The following is a 17,012-nucleotide window of genomic DNA, read 5'->3' as shown; positions in this document are numbered from 1 at the left end:
TGGCTGTAACATTAGCCCAGCCTGCCACCGCCCTGCATGTCCCTCCCTCCTCCCTCCTGCTCTGAATCAGGTCTCCCTGAGGTGCTGTCTCTCTGTAACAGTCCTGAAAGCAGCCGCTGTGTTTTATATTCATGGCCACCTGCTTCACTCACTCACCCCTCTGTTCTTTGGCTCAAACAGTGCAATGACTTCTGCATGTACAGTCAATACCCACACTTTTCCCTATCTCCCTGTGCCACTGAATAGGGTGTCTGCACTGCCTCGGTCACATGACTGTGCTTGTGTGTGGTGGGTCATTCCTAATGAGCCGATGCTGCCTGACTCATCGTCTCTATAGCGACCGCTCTCCCTCTCTTTCTCTATTCCCAGTCATTCTTTGTGTTTTCCTGTCACACGATGCAGTCGTTTCTCGCTTATTCCCGCTCACTTTTCCAAATCACAGGTAGAGAACGGTTTGGGTGAGCAATGGTTTTGTCCTCGCACCACGCCCTCCTTGGAAATACCAAGACCAGTCTAACACTGCTTCCTTTTCTTGCCTCTTTTCCTTTGGAAGCAAACAAACTGGAGGTGAGAAAAATATGGTGGACACTTGTTTGGTCCTGTCAGCAGTGATAAAGGAAATACTGTAATGATGTGGGTAGCATAGCCCCCTAGACTGTCAGCGAAAAGGGTGAGAAAAGGGACAGAGAGAGTGATGGGGAGAAGGAGAGGTGGCTGAAGCCGCCATTGTCTTAAAATAGCCTGACAGTAGGTAGGTTCACAGAGAGTTGGACATTCATTGAACAGGATCTCCTGCATGTGACATCATCACCGCACGATGCACGTCATTGCAATCCCAATCTGTCAATCAGCTGATCAGTCATTGAGGATTAATTTGACAGACATGAGCAAAACACAAGTCTGGAATGTTAATTCAGCCATAAACAGAGAAAGGAAGTGTATTTAACAGCAGGGATGGATTACAGTGGGTAAGGGCAAAAGTGCAGACAGAGGATAGGGGTATTCATTGTAGTGTTAGTGGGAGGAAGAGTAGTAAATAAATATAACCAGTTGGGTGAGGTGGAAGCAGGAGGAGGAGGAGGAGGAGGGTTTTGTAGCTTCCTATTCCACCGCAAGCAGGGAGAGGGAGCTAAAATGGCTGCTTGCGGTGGGAGAAAAATGTAAGACAATGATCCACGTTAATGAAAAGTCATGGACACGACAACAGACAAAGAGGTCCATAAACCAGTTAATGGCAACGTCTATAAGAGTTAATTCCTCCAACATATGGATCCGGCCATGGGGCCAGACAGGGAAATGGCTGAGGTTGAGACAGATGTGAGTAGGGGGGTTCAGAGAGAGTTGAGGAGGGTGGGGACCTGAGAAGGGGAGTTAAGGCTCACTGTGAAGCTGGCTCTGATGGCCACTTCTCTCACCCTGACTTCGGATATAGGTCAGGTCTATCTGCTCTTTAAGAAGCTACTGATTGAGGTGCCTGGCCATGCTGATTGGGGCTCTTTAGGAATGCTTGTGGCAGGGCCCTACTGCATCAGAGAGGCCATTACAAGAAGCGGGGGCACTTCCTACAAAGGATACACCTCCCTCCCCCACCCCCTCCCCTCTCCTCCCCCTCCAGAGCCTTGCTGAACACATAGGGAACCAGGGGGGGTTTGACTGATGTGGACGGGTATAGGGGGGCACAAGTTCACAGTGCATGTGCAATAAAGAAAACAGAGAGGTGGCAGTGACAAACTGTAGAAAGAGAAGGGGAGATGAAGAAGAGAGGAGGAGAAAGAGAATTGTAAGAGATACTCAAAATAGCCTGCGGCTGCTTGTGATGGCCAGATGTGATCTGAGAGATAAACCAATCAGGAAAAGGCGAGAGAAAGAGAACAAGAGAAAGGGAGGATGAGAAACACGAGAGAGAAAAATAAGCAGAGATAAGTAAGGGGACAGTGAGAGAAAAGGAGTTAAATGGAAGTGTGATTATTTGAAAAAGGAAGAGAGACAGAATGAGAGAAAGACACTGAAGCACCTGGAAATGGGATATTGTAAAAATGATCCGTGAGCCACTTTGGCCAGTTAAAGTGTTATCTTAACACAATGCTTTTGCTTTGAGATTACAGCAACAACAAACTTTGAATCGGTCCTGAGAAATTAAAAAAACAAGGGAAGAGATAAAGTATGGAGAAAAGGAGCAGCTGAGTAATGCAAAGAGAGAGAGGAGGAGATTTTTTCTTAGATCTGGAGGGACAAATAAATCGCAACAGCGAAATGAGCGGAACAATACTGAAGAAATGTAATGGGAAATGTGAATTGTCAGGTGTGTGTGAGGCAACAGTGTGAAGAAGAAGATGGTTTTTTGAAACGGATGGAAAAAAAGAGAGATTTGCCATCCATGAGATGATATAAATGTATGCTGTGTGTAAGTTTAGGCTACTTCGTAGAGGAAAGGAATGAAGTTACACTCTCGTTTATCTCTCATAGAGGCTGGACTGACCTCACATGATGTGTTTTTGTGTGTCTGTGCAAATGTTTGTGTGTGTATGTGTGTGCATGCGTGCAGGTCAGGCTGGTGTCATCAGAACCAAGGAGGAAATCTAGAGGGATTTTAGAGTTTTGGTTATAAGTCAAAGAGAGATAGAAAGAGGAGGGTAGAGGAGGCGATTAAAGATCGAGAAAGAAAAGGGAGGGATATCAACATCAAACATGACCACTACACAAGGTGCTGGGTTAGGAGGGGATATGGGGGGAGGAAGGGAGACAAGGGAGGAGGAGGAGGAGCAGGAGGAGGAGGAAAAGGAGGAGGAGGAGGGAGGAAGGGGCGAGCTGTGGTTGTTATGTTCATTGTGGTCTTTACCTTTTTGATCCACTTCTATTCAAGCATCGGAAAAAGGAGAAAGAAGGAGATAGAAAGATAAAAGAGAAAGACAGTAAGGAAGAGAGAGGGAAAGCAAAGAGAATGAAAGAAAAACAGGTGCAGGAAAAAAGAGAAAATTGAGATTAAATAAAACGCTGTCCTTTCTCTCTCTCTCTCTTTTTTTAAAGCAAGTTATCTGTCTGTGTTATGGCTGGCTACTCAGAGAAAGGATGGCTCAAATGGAAAATGAGGAGGGGAAAATGGCCTGACCTGGGTTTAAATCCATTTCCATTTCATTTCAGCTTTATCAATAATCCCCCAACAACACAATCCACCCCCAACCACACACTCTCGACCCCACCTCCACCCCTCTTATTGCCACATCCCTCCGTCTTTCCCTCCCACTTTCCCTTGTGTCAGAAGTGCAGCCCCAGGAACCTGTTGGAGAGAGAAACCGAGGAAGAACATCTTTGTGCTGTGGTCCTCTTCAGCTGTGGAAGTAGACAAAGAGAGAGAAAGGTAGAGAAAGAGATGGGGGATGGTAGATGGAAAGGTGGCGATGAGGTTGTCTCTGTCTGTGGCTAGCTGTCTTTGGAGGTATCAACACATCCCCCTCTCTCCAAGTGCAGTGTGCTGACATTAGAGTGGTCCCTTGATCTAAAGAAAGCGGCGCTTTTGGCTTTGCTCAATTTACAGAGTCAGGATGCTTGCTATAGAAGCCAGCAAAAACACTCAACCCATCGACCGTCCAATCAATGGGGAGCTGCCGGCTTGCCTGGATGAGGCTGGCTCATCAAAGAAAAAGAGAACAAACAACAGGGGAAAGGGAGGGCTTGACAGAGTGGAACGCCTCAGAAACACAGAGAGAAACCAAGAGACATGGTTGGGGGGGAGAAAAAAAGGGTGAGACGAAAGAGAGATGAGAGAAATGTCTATAGCAGGCCCATCACACGCAAACCAATAGGTTGGTGTGTTGAGTCACACCAAGGCCTCTGCTGACACGAGTAGGTAAGGCGTGGCTCCCTCGATATCCGTGACGCTGTTTGGTACCTGCTTGTGTTGCCGCGTCTGGGGAGGTCCGTGAGCAGCTGGAAACTTGAGAAAGGATCTCAGCTCCGCCTTTCACATTACAGACACGGGCACATGTCTCTCCTCTGTGTTTGCAGAGGCGCAAGTGGTGTGCAAGCGGATTATCGTGTCTCTCAGGACAAGACGTGTCAAAAGGCACTTGGCTGGTGGATCCCTGCTGTGAGCGTGATTGCTGTGTATGTGTTGTGGGAAGTCTGATGTCCCCTGGGGAGCCCCGTGAAATTGTCACGACACCTCGTAGGGTTGCCCACAAAGAAAGAAAAAAGGTGAGAGAGAGGGACAGAGAGAGAGAGAGATCTAAAGAGACAAACAGCAAGCAAAATAGAAAGGAAAAAGGGAGCGTTAGCAGCAGTAGTCTGATGTGTGTGGGGGATGGCCTTGCATCTTGGCAGCAGTGCAGCAGAGGCAGCATCAGTATCAGTAGCCACACTGATCATTTATCATCTTATGCCAAGATCAAACTGGACAAACAACCTCCATGAAGACCTGGGGAATGGCAGCCATTTTCAGCCTAGAGGGGTAAACATGGCAAAGCTATGAAAGTGAGTCCTGTGAAGCTAGGGCAGGGGGCAAGAAAGCATTACATCCCCGCCACCAACTGCGAGTGCAATCATTAGCTCCAAGGTTAGGGGAGGGAGAGACCGGGCAGAGAGCATCCAGAGCTTTCATCCTCACTGAAACAACTGCAGGGGGGTCATGGGGACACCAGAATTCAGCAGAGCTTGAACATATGGAGTTTTTTTCATAGAGGAATCTACTGACAGCACAGCTTGTCTGCTTCATGTAAGTCTGAGGTTACATTCATCAAAGATGGTATGCTAAATGTGATGTTATAAATGGACCACTGAGTATGTTTACCTAAACAGGAGGAAAATAATGTATGATGAACAGCAGTGGAGTGTAGAGAGAGAAAGAGTGATAGAAAACTTCTTCAGTGCTGCAGAAAGGGAGAATAGAAATAGGGGAAGTGGAAGACCTCTGTTGACTCCAGTTCTTCTGCTCTTGGTTGCCCTGAAAAATAGACACTAAGCACAGATACACACAAGATCATCACACGTACCTAAGGACACAGACACACAAACACAGAGAAGGGAGACAGAACTCATCAAATTGTCCTCGCAGTGAGCGGGAGGTTAGTTTAAGGCCACCTTGGTTGTTTGTCTGATTCATTCAGCATTTCTCTTTCAGGGCCCTTTTGAGAAATAAGCCACTGCCCTCTCTCCCCTTAATCACTCTGCTCAGCGCTCTCTACAACCCTATCAATTACTCCCACACTAATGAGTACAGCTAGAGACACACACTCTCAAATACACACACACATTGTTGGAGTACTGCAGGACAACTTAGCCTCCTCTGTCTCTTTCACAGTGCTGAGAGATAGTGTGTCCTCTCCAGCTTCTTCTGTCCGCTCCCCTCTTTGTTTTCTCTTTCTCTCACTTCACATTTTTCAAGCTAGTCATCCCTTTCCACAGCCTGAGCAAAGCCTCCTGCTTCTCATTCACCAAACATTTATGAGCCCCCACATCTAATGGTGCCCCTATACATATTAATAGAATTTCATTTTCAGCTACATCAAAGTGTTTCCTCTTCTCCCCTGAAAACTTGTCATATTACAATGTCATTATTCCTTCTACTGACAAACTCTTCCCGACAAGTCAACTATCATTTCCAGCAGCTTTGTGTCCAAAAAGCGATGTCTTGTAATGAATGGGCAGTGCTGAATACATTTGAGGGGAAGAATCAATTTTATAAAGTGAAACAGTGGCAGAGCCACAAAATATGAGTGTAAAAGTGGAGAATATGGAGTTACCAAAGAAGCTCTGCAGAATCTCTACTGCACAGCATGAGTAGGTGCTTTTAAAGCCAGTTCTTCAACTACCTGCGCTGTGCATATTAACAAGATAAATCACAGCTGATGAAATAGCAGAGGCACAACACTAGGTCCAGTGGCTCTGGCATGGCTAGCATGGACGGCCCCCGTGACAGCATTAGGAATCAATAATGATGTAGCACAGTGTCCTGGAGGAGGGGGGCAGGTAGAGTTCTCGGTGTACATCTGTGTTAAAACTGCAGTGTAGGGTTTCCACTGCAGTAAGTACACACTGCAGCTGTGTGCATGGATCTGTGATGTCTTAATGGAATCCAGCAGTCTACAGCAGGCGGTGACAGTGTGAAATGAGAGTTCAGTTGAGCCGTTTTGTCTTGCTCTGTTCCGGCTGGCAAAAACAATGCTATGTGGCGGGGAGGCCCTCGCAGGGCTTTTTGGCTCGATAAGATATGATTTGACTTGTTGGCGGATGTTGTATTTTGCCAAGGCGATCCCACGTGGCAGCAATATATACACGCACACACACACACATTCCGGACTCTTGTCTGAGCTCAGCTGACAGGTGTGTGTGTGTGTGTGTGTCAGCTCGGCTCCAGCTGTCACCTTGCAGTTTCAGGTGACTGGTAACATGGCGCCTGTGTGACACGCACATAGAGGACCCTGTCAGACGCAAACATCACACACAGCCATCAACATGACTGTACACCATCTCAGCTGCTATGACACACAACCTTTACATATCATCTCTCTATTGTTCACCTTTTTGTCAAGACAACCGACGAAAAACATGCGTCAGCCTTGGATGATGCCAGAGTGCCCAGCGTTACCAGCCAGACGTGAACGATGGGGCATTACCAGAGCGATTAGCAGCGGCAAATTCAATTAATCTTGACAAATCTCTGCTGAGGCAGAACTGAAGAGAACGACGCGCCCCCTCTCCTGGTAATTAAAAGTGGCCGAGTTGAGTGGCGTGCGGTGCGACGGTGACTAGGTTTTGGGATGAACAGTTCCAGTGCTGAGTCTGAACGTGTCAGGTCATATTTAGTTTGTCAGACGAGCACAAACATGTAGAGCGGCTGCAGAGTGAGTTGTGTGTGTACGCGTGCGTGTACACATTTCTATTTCTGTGTGTGTTTGAGTGTGTGTGTGTGTGATGACTGTAGCTTGGTTGTGTTTCTCCAGCGGAGGAGAGTGGCAGAGGACAGGGGTAATTGGCTCTTCTTTGTCACCTCAGACAGGCGGGACTTTTCATCATAGAGGGATCAGCTTCCAATTTTCTAAGGCACGCCGCACTTCAGACGCAATCAACAAAGTTTTTTTTCCAAACACGGGGAGGAAAAATGCAAGTCAGCAGCTATTTAATCATCCCTCTGATTGCCTCACTGAGAGAGAACAAGCTTCCTTGTGCAGTCAGAGGGAAAAAGACAAGGTTAGAAAGCATGAGGAGAAGAAGGCAGGTACAACTAAGCGATGCCACTTTGACCCTCCTATGGACAATACAATACAGGACACCAAGCTATAGCACACGACTAGCAAAGGACTAACAAACAAAGCCATGTCACTGGAGAGGGCCAACCTGACCGCAGCTAACATCGACTGAAAGGTAAGTGTACAGAGGGAAGGGATGACACGAGAAGAATACTTGTTGCCACTTGGAAGGCTGTAAAGAAAAGATTCACACCAGAGAATAATCCCCAAAGGCAAGAAACCCAGCTAACTTCTTCTTATCTGTGACTGTGGCTGCAACCTGACTCAACAAAGTCTCTCAAAAGGTAAACTGAGGGCACAAAACCTCTGAGCAAAGGAATAGCAAAGACTGAAAGAGGTACTTTGTAGTCCCTGAGTTTCTCTGAGCCTCCCCATCAGAGCTGAATGGTTGGATATTTGAATATCTGTCCCACCTGTAAAAGAAAAAAAAAACAGAGACAGCAGAGAAGACATAACAGAGTGATAAGATGTGGCAGATTGATGGACAAAGTAAAAATAGAAGAAGAATGAGAGAAATAGGGCAATGTAGGAAGATTAAAGACCCTGGAATGCAGATGGGAAGTGAAAGAGTGAACAACAGAATACAGAAAAGGAGGAATTAGGAGGGATGAAAAGAGGTGATATTGAGTGTGATGGATAATAAGCAAAGGGAGGATGAATGAGAGACCTCTGAGAGAAGAGATGAAGAGAAAGAGGGAGAAGAAGTGAGAAAAGGAGGTTAGCGGCTTGGCATGGACTCGATCCCGTGGTTCACCACAACATCTGCACCTGTGGAAAAAGCAGAGAGAATCACCCCATACCCCACCCTGATAAACCAAACAGCTCCTGCGCCCCAAGAAGACCCCTGTTCCCCAAGTACCCCCCCGGCAACCCCAAAACCCTCATACGTCCCTCCAGCCCTTCCTGCAACCCAGTTCTGCCTCTGCCCAGTGGAGGGGAGCACCACTGTTCCTCCCCTCCAACCAAAGTGCTCCTGCACAGTGAGGGGATCAATGCTGAGAGTAATAATACATGAGAGGGAGGAGGGGAGACTGAGCGGAGATTTTCACATGAGCGAGGATCAACACAACACCATATAATCCTTGCTGTGTCTGCTCCTTCAGCTGTGTGAGTGCGCTCTTGTTCGTGTGTGCATGCTTTCTTGGTGGAGGAAGACTCAGAGCGAGCGAGAGCGAAAGTGAGCAACTGTGTGTCCCCCTTTGTGAGTGTGAGGTAGACTTATGTGTGTGTGTGAGTGTGTGTGTACAGGCGTGTGTATATGTCACACCTCCACGCAGCTCTGAGCAGTGCCGTGAGGAAGTCAGCCGTTACCATGGGGACATTAAAATGTGTGCCGCTTCAGGTCATGTGGTCTAAAATAAGCTCTTTTCTGTTTGTGTTAACATTCCTATTGTGAGGTGAGGCATACACACAACGCCCCCTGCCTCTCAGTCTCACTGCGCCCAATTTTAATTTTTATTGGAAATCAGAGGGACAGCAAAGGTGTTTGGCACCAGATAAAGGCAGTGGCATGCCCCTGGGTCAATCAGTGTGTAAGTGTGCGGCAGTGTGCGTTACACTGCTGTGATCGCCAATAAGGGCCGACCCCATACTTGCAGTGGGTGTGTGTGAAGTGCTTATCAGACCCTGTGTTCGTGGAGCACCTTCCCCCATGTGAAAATCCCTCTCAGCTACTGGTGCGTCGCTCTGTCGATGAAGAAAAAAGGTTTAGCGCTCTGTGTGAGTGAGTGCATGTGTGTGTCTCTGTGTAGTGTAAGTGTACGAGAAAGAAAGAAGAGAGAGACAGAAAGAGAGAGCGGGTGAGGATGACTGTCTTGTTTTGTTTTGCTTGTGTTGAAAGAAGGAAGAGAGAGCAAGTGTGCATGAGTGACTGTATGAATGTCGTTTGTCGTGGGTTTTTGGGGGTTGAAGAGGGGGCAAGAGGTTCAGGTGGGGGCAAAGGGAGGGATGGGAGGGGTGGTGAATGGGGTGAGGGGGGTGGGGAGGTGTGAGGGGGTGAAAGGGTCTCAGTACTCACTGTAAGGGACACACTCGTACTGGATCTCCAAGTACTTGTAGGTCCCTGGGCAGGGGTCTGGGAACACGTCCGACCCCGCTACCACCACACACTGAGTGCGGTTATTACACCTGAGAGAGGAAACAGATGGGGAAAGGAAGGGAGGAAAGAGAGAGAAGGGAGGAAGTAAGTGATAAAAAAATAACAAGTGCCATTGCAAGAAAGACAAAGAGAAGTGGGTACAAAAAAAAACATCTTCAGGCTCTGAAAGACGAGAGAACGGTAGGGAAGGGAGTAATTTCACACTAGACTAGATCATGTGACAGCTGCACCCAAGGGGAGGTGGGAAATGGGGAACGGGGAGGAAGGGAGGGGGCAAAAGGAGTAGGATGAAGGATAGAGAGAAGGAAGGAGGGAGGGAAAAGGCAGAGAGAGGGCGAGTGACGTAAGAGCCTCCTCTCCTGGGGGATTGTGAGTGGGAGCAATTAGAGGTGAGAGAACAGGGAAGGACGAGGGGTGCTAAGGCAAATACTCCACATCACACGCACAGGGAAAACATTCATATGCACATAATACCTACATCTAAACCGCATCTCTGCATGCCCTCTCACGTTTGCACACCCTGAGAAACACACACACATCCACACACACATACTCACTTATTCTCGTCACATAATCCTTCTCTTTCCAGCTTTTAGCATTTCTCCCCTGTGCTGTCTCTTCCTCCCTTCATATCTCAAATCTCTGCTGCACTCACTCTATCATCTCATCGTTTCTAGCAGTCTCCCTCCTTCCTTTACCCCCTCAATTCTCTTCTTCACCCCCCCTCCCTCCCTTGCTCTCTCCGCAAGCTAGCACCCTGTGCCTCCATTACATGTGTGATGGATAACTGAGAGAGGGCTTCCATTGATCTGAGCTCAGAGGAAGCAGATGCTGAGCACAAACACAGACAGCAGCTGTAGGAAGCCCTACAAATACTCTTGCAACAATCAAAAACATACGTATACTCATGCACAGACTCACGCACGTGCGTGCAACCAAACACACATACATATACTGTACACCACCATACACCAAGACGTAGAAGTGTTCAGCACGAAACAAAGATGCTGACTTCAATATTCCACACAAGATATCAACACCTCAGGAGGAAAAGCAGGAAATTCTGGACGAATTATGTTGTGAAATAGTATCTTGTATCCTCAATACAGACAATAACAGGCTCCGGCTCTGTACAAACACATACACAAGATCCAAACAGATCAATAGTTACCTCTGTGACATTATCTTGAAGGCGTCTGGCAGGTAGCACTGCACATTCTCCATCTGGAAGGGGTCTGCGTCACAAATCTTGTCATCAGTGCGGCCGTAGTTGGCGGTCTCGATCATGATGACATCACTTCCAGGGCAGCGCAGCTCGATCGGGTAGCCTTCACACGCCAGCTCTCGACGCATCAAACCGAAGGGCATCATTGACCGGCTCAGAGCTGAAGTGGAAAGAGGGAGAGAGGCAAAGTTATTGATAATTCAATGAACCTTAATACTTTTAGGAGGCACTTTATTATTCGACCACATTGTAAATATGATGTGCAGTATTTGACAAGAACATTTGGAATGATTGTGGCTATTGTCCTCATGTAAAACACAAATTAGCTATTATTATTATTATTATCATTATCATCGACTCGCCTTCACTGAGTAGTAATATTTCAGCACTGTTTATGCACAGCCTGGCAATCCAGTTTTCGCAGTGGAACATCACAGATCGCATATTGGCATGAAAGAATTTGCAGCAATACCAGCTTCTCCAATGAGATATTGCACCACTTGTGAAACAAACTGTGAGTTTCAAACATTAACAAACTCCTACACACAGCCAGGCAGCAGCTTATCATAGTCATCCCCACACCAGAGAAGAACTGTGTGTCCTTCAGAGCATCCTTTAATCTATTCCACCTCAAGAAAGTGTCAGGGCAGCACCTCAGGATTCACTCTGAATGAGAGAGAAAGTAATATTAAAACAAGGGAAAAAAAAAAAGAGAATTAATGTCTGTGTACACGTTCACCTCTGGTGTGTACACCATTTGCACACCCACTGCTGTTAATCAGTCATCTGAGAGGCATGTCAATGTACTGCTGTGGCCAGCAGCGGGGCTCTATGTGGAGAAGGGTCAGGAGGGACAGCAGGGTACTCAGGGTTAATCGCTGAGCCAGGCTGAGAGGCATGAAAGAGGGCTGCAAAGAGGCGCTGAGAGAGACACTCGCCATCTCTCCAGCTCTCTCCATAACTGCATACATTTCCAACTGCCTCTACAGTCAGCTTTATACACACACACACAAAAACCTAAAATGGCTACCAGCTTCCTTTACAGTCCAGGTGGAAGCAGGGTAACAGACAGAACAGAAGTAGAGAATGAGTGATCTGGCAGTGAATTTGTACATGGAGTTGAAGGACAACCAGTGTTTCTCTGTGCTGAGGCTCCTGCCAGTGACAGAGAGCTGCTGTCCATGGTCCTGAACTGACAAAACTTCTTTAGGGGAATAACATCCAAGTGCTGGATCAGCGACTGACAGGTGTGGAACTGTCCACTGTCCTGAAGGAGCACAGGAGTTTGACAGAGTTCTCCTCTGCATTGTCAGTAGGAAGGACATGGCACATATTAGGCATAGGCAGTGGACATACTGTCAAAAAGAGCTCCACTTAAGCAGGGTGGAATTTAGAAGATCTTTCTTTATAAACCGAGGCTCCTACTACACAACACCCCCCCCCCCCCCCCCCCACCATGCAGCCACAGCAGCAGCAGATGAGGGCACTGAGTCAGCCCCCCCACCTCTGAGCTAGCACCGCTTAGGTTTCATCCGCTGTCCATTCAGAAGGAGTGCCCATCTGGGCCAATGTCAATGTCAGTCATCCCAGACATGCTCTGCAGCGATGTGCTACATGATTCACTGCCATCGGACTTGCTCATATTTCTAAATGCCACCCATTTATGCAGCAGGGACTCGAGTTCAGTTGTGTAACTAACGCCATTAAGGCTGAATGAGTAGCACAGACAGACTTCAAATCTTTTATGCCTCGCCAGCATGCAGTGCCAGTGCCAAATCACAAAGGCCTAGATGCAAAACCGCATACTAATTAAAGCACACAGAGATGCAAACAGCAGGCGAGGCCAGACAAACAAGTCCCCACACAAATGCAAAAATCCACACAAGCAAATTAGCACATACACAGACGTACCGGGCAGGCGAGTATGTCCGTTCACAGTCAAGCACACACATACTAACATGCATGCGTACACACGGAGCCCTGGTGTCACAGTGGGATTACAATACGTAGTGTCAGTGTGTGGCCTTGTTCTCTTAACTACCCTGTGGTGTAAGTACACAGCAGCGTACAGCTGGCCAGCGATTAGAACCACACAGAGAGCCAAGAGGAGAGTGAAACTGAAGGGGGCCACCAAGAGTGATCACACTCATTCCACTTGCACTGTGGACCAACACAAGAGGAACATTAGCCCCCATCAGAGGGGGCAGATCACACGTTAAACATATTTTACATACCTAACACACTTTATATGGTAAACACTTGTGGCTATTCAGGGCCATCTGCTGCCACACCACTGAGCGCTAATACAAATAGCGACAACTGGAAGGGCTCAGCTTTTGGACAAAACAGCCCAAGGAGTAATTGATTTAATATCTTGGCTGCTGGTTAAGTTAGGACTAGGCTGTTTCAACAGCAGTGAGTAAATACAGATAATTTCTGCACTGTTTTGATCAATAATGGGCTGTATCATTGCTGGTACATATGCTGATCAGCTTGTGTTTGTGTATATAATTTGAGCTTATCAACTGTTATGTTTGATATGTCATGATTTATTTAGTTGAAATGAGCTAAGTCTTATCAAGACAGTGGTGGTCTGGAGGAAAGGGCTAAAACAAAATAGAAGGAGTCTATTGAATCTCAATAATGCAAACTTGGTAAAAGTCCGGTTTTACACTGAATGTGATGTATGAACCCAAATCCATTACCTTTTTCAGGAATTTCTTTTTCTGGCCCGGCTGTTCCAGTATATATTTAGCCATAATTGAGCACCACCATAAATGAGCCAGTACACGTCAATGGTGGCAACAACCACGATAACTATCCTGTTTCTGGCACCATTGCAAATCTCCTCTTCTGCCATATTGTATCGTATTTCACACCTACATTATTTCACACCTACGCACCCACTGTTTGACAAGTTCCAGGTTTAAGGTGGAATTCACTGTGTAAATAGAGCAGGATGCACCTTACATACTGATTTATTCTGGGATTTTTGAATGGCATATTCACAAACAAGCGTGGAACTTAACTTCAGGGATTCAGTTTCTATGTGTGTGAGACAGAGAGAAAGAAAAAGAGAGAGAGAGCAAGTGTGTGTGTGTGTGTGTGTGTGTGTGTGTGTGTGTGTATGGTTGTGTGTCAGCCAGATGGCCTGAGGCCTAGCTGGAGCTATGGCTAGCTCTGCGCTGAGCTGAGATGAGATGAGCAGAGGATAAGCTTGGACTGGCCATGGGCTACGATTGTCCTTCACTCTGCAGGAATCCATTAAGATTTCAGGGTCTCTTCAGCCAATACACACACAGACACACACACATATGCACGCGGCCATTTAGTCGTGCCTGTCAGACTTATTATAGCTGGATGACAAAGTGTCTTTCTCAGCAGCCATATGTATAGGTGGATCTAATCCCTCACAGTGAGACTATGACTCATCTCCTGTGGTATATAAAACTGTGTTAATATTTGTCATCCATAAGAAATGGTTACCAATTGTCACACATACTAATAATGATATACAGTGCATTCAGAAATTATTCAGAGCCCCTCACTTTTTTCAATTTTGATATGTTGTGGCCTAATGCCACAATCAATTTAATTAATTTCTTCCCTCATAAATTTACACTCAATACCCCATAATGACAAAGTGAAAACAGAATTTTAGAAATTTTAGTAAATTTATTAACAATGAAAACTGAAATATCAAATTGACATAAGTATTCAGACCCTTTACTCAGTACTTAGTACTGAGCACCACTGGCAGTGATTGACAGCCTTGAGTCTTCATGGGTATGACACAGCAAGTTTCGCACACGTGGATTTGGGGATTTTGTGCTCAGACTGTCAGGTTCGATGTGGACTGTTAGTGGACAGCCATTTTCAGCTCTCTCCAGAGATGTTTGATTAGGTTCAAGTCAGGACTCTGGCTGTGCCACTCAAGGATATTTATAGAGTTGTCTCCAAGCCACTCCTGCATTGTCTTGGCTGTGCGCTTAAAGTTCCATTAAAGAACTGGGGGTTAGCCGCCGCCACAACCCCCCCAACCAACCACCCATGACCCTCAAAAGGACATATGGTATAACTAATGGATGGATGTATTTTAGCATAAGGGTGCAACATAACAATGAAAACAAGTGAAGGGGTCTGAATACTTTTGGAATTCATTGTAAGCCAATTCAATAATTACACCAGCTGATTTGCATGGATGTGGCGGTGTGCAAGAGACAGCGATCTCTCTCTCTCTCACACACACAACAGACAGGGTACTGGTGTCACTCCAGGGCAGCTGGTGTGAGGGGCTGAAGTGGTTGGCTTCATAATAGAAGCTCCATACAAATTAAGAGCAAGAGAGGGAACTGATTGGATTTGACTCATTATCCTCACACAGTAATTAAAGCCTGAGGGTGGATAGATGCTTGGACCCTCAGACAAGAACATAATTTTGCAGAAGCCAAGCTAGTCTTTGCACACATTCATTCTTTCTCTGCCATTATGAGTCTCTACATCTATTCTCACTCTCATGCACACACACATATACACACAAATGTTTGTGAAGATCCAACATCATTTGGAGGTGAGGAAACATGACCTGCAACCAAGAGTCATGACCAACACTTAAAGTAAAGTTAAAAGAAACTGTTTTTTTCTTACATCAAGACCGAGACTACTTTTAGAATTCTGAAAAGTTCACAGTATGAATAGACGAAAATTTCTTTTCATTGAAACATTACCAAAAACTTTCCATCATCACTGTGCTTTCAAACATAAAAGCACTTTGATTTCAATGTCTCAGGCAATTTGACCTTGGACTATGTTATCACAGATGCTCTATAGTGTGTTTTCTGAGAGATAATTGAGTGAGAAGGTTTGGCCTTGCAGGTAACCAGAGACTGTGATAGCGACTTTGCAATTGAGTCACAATAGGAGATTATACTTGTGGAGCTCTGTGGCCCTAAGGCTGACTTGTCAGCTGGCTGGCTGACTGTCTTTCGGGGGCCGAAATGTGATCAGCCCCTCTTAGCCCCTCTGTCTGTTCCAGCAGTCACGTCCTAATGCTACTCATTAGCATTGCACTGAAGCAAAGTGCCAGGGAACCTTTTTCACTATGTAGTATTGGTAGTTGAGAAACTGGGCATGCTGCTGATGAGGAGGGATTCTTGTTATATTATCATCATTTAAATGATCTTTAACTGGAATTAAGGGTAAAAGGTAAGTATCCTCTTTTTGCCCAGAGGTAGCAGCAAAATATTAAAAGCATAGTGCATACATCTACACATGTCCTCACATTCAGTTCTGGCCAAAAGAGCTAGCTCCCCCATGAGTTTCAGGTTAGTTCCTTAGTAAAGCTGGCGAAGAAGAACAAGTAATTTTACAGTCATTGGACAGAACTGAGAGGTCTCAGTGATGGGAATCCCTCTCTAGCAGAGAATCATCCCCACCAATTTCTCCAGTACTTTATCAGCTTAGTGCTGTATCTTAGCGACTCACTTAGCAGTGCGAGTTAGCGTAATGACTCACTGGAGCGTGGCCTGTCACAGTGGACAAGCTGAGGCGATGTGGCCAGAACTGTCACATCCAGGCAGCCTTCAAGCTGAGGAGTTGTGACAAAGTGACATCCTGAGACAAACCTAAAGGCCTAACATGAGGGTGCAGGGGATGGGGGCTGTGTGTGGGACAGCGTTTGTGTGTGCATGAATGGGAGGGGGTAAGGCTGGCCTCTAAGCTAGGATGCTATCTCATCTCCTCTGACTCCTTCGCCTGTCAGGCAAAGGAGACAGAGAAGATGAGATGAGGAGCGACTGTATGGGGAGTCACCAGTCGTGCTATAAGGTCAGAACACAAAGCAGCGCCAAAATGACGACACACATCGACTGCAATGGAGTCAAGTCAAGCTAACACACAGGGAGGGAGAAATGGAATGGCAGAGCAAATGAGATAAAGTAAAAATAGAAAAAGATAGAAACCATCAAACTAGATGCTGGCAGAAGATGTACATGACGACCTTCCCTCTTTGTGGAAGCACAAGGTCACTGATATAAAAGGAGCGAGGCAGACAGATTTGTGAGAGAGGACCTCCTATTGTTCTGATCTGCTCGACACAGACAGCCTTTCTCCTCAGCAGCCCAGTCCTCCAACTGAACTGAATTACAGCACAGCTCATAACATTACATCATTCATAAGAGAATTAAACGTGCCCCCGCTGGAAATGGGATACACAACACTCTCATGCAACACATACTTATGCATTTGCAATGATACAAACACACACACACACAAAGACTAAAATTCTTGCAGGCAGATACATGCAAGCCCTAACCCTCATCCATCCTCAACCTTGAGAACTCACAGCGTGTGTTGACAAACTTTGCTGTGGGGGGAACTAGCAGGCATAGCAGAGAGATTAAGACACGTGGCTAAAAAGCCACTGAGACACTGAGCCACACACACA

General features: G+C 46.3%; 1 protein-coding gene across 1 annotated transcript in view; it reads right to left on the bottom strand.

Moving 5' to 3' along the window:
* The window catches only part of adgrl1a (adhesion G protein-coupled receptor L1a), a 49,246-nt gene that overhangs the window by 25,762 nt on the left and 6,472 nt on the right, over window positions 1-17,012 (bottom strand). Inside the window, exons 2-4 of the mRNA XM_041063614.1 lie at window positions 10,514-10,727; window positions 9,262-9,371; window positions 2,840-2,854 (exon numbers count right to left, since the gene is read on the bottom strand). Of these exons, the coding sequence (XP_040919548.1) occupies window positions 2,840-2,854; window positions 9,262-9,371; window positions 10,514-10,727 (339 nt within the window). The remainder of the gene's footprint in view (window positions 1-2,839; window positions 2,855-9,261; window positions 9,372-10,513; window positions 10,728-17,012) is intronic.

Source organism: Toxotes jaculatrix, chromosome 18, assembly GCF_017976425.1.
Source record: "Toxotes jaculatrix isolate fToxJac2 chromosome 18, fToxJac2.pri, whole genome shotgun sequence".
Classification (NCBI taxonomy): Eukaryota; Metazoa; Chordata; class Actinopteri; family Toxotidae; genus Toxotes; species Toxotes jaculatrix.
This window is presented reverse-complemented; position numbering and strand designations above follow the sequence as displayed.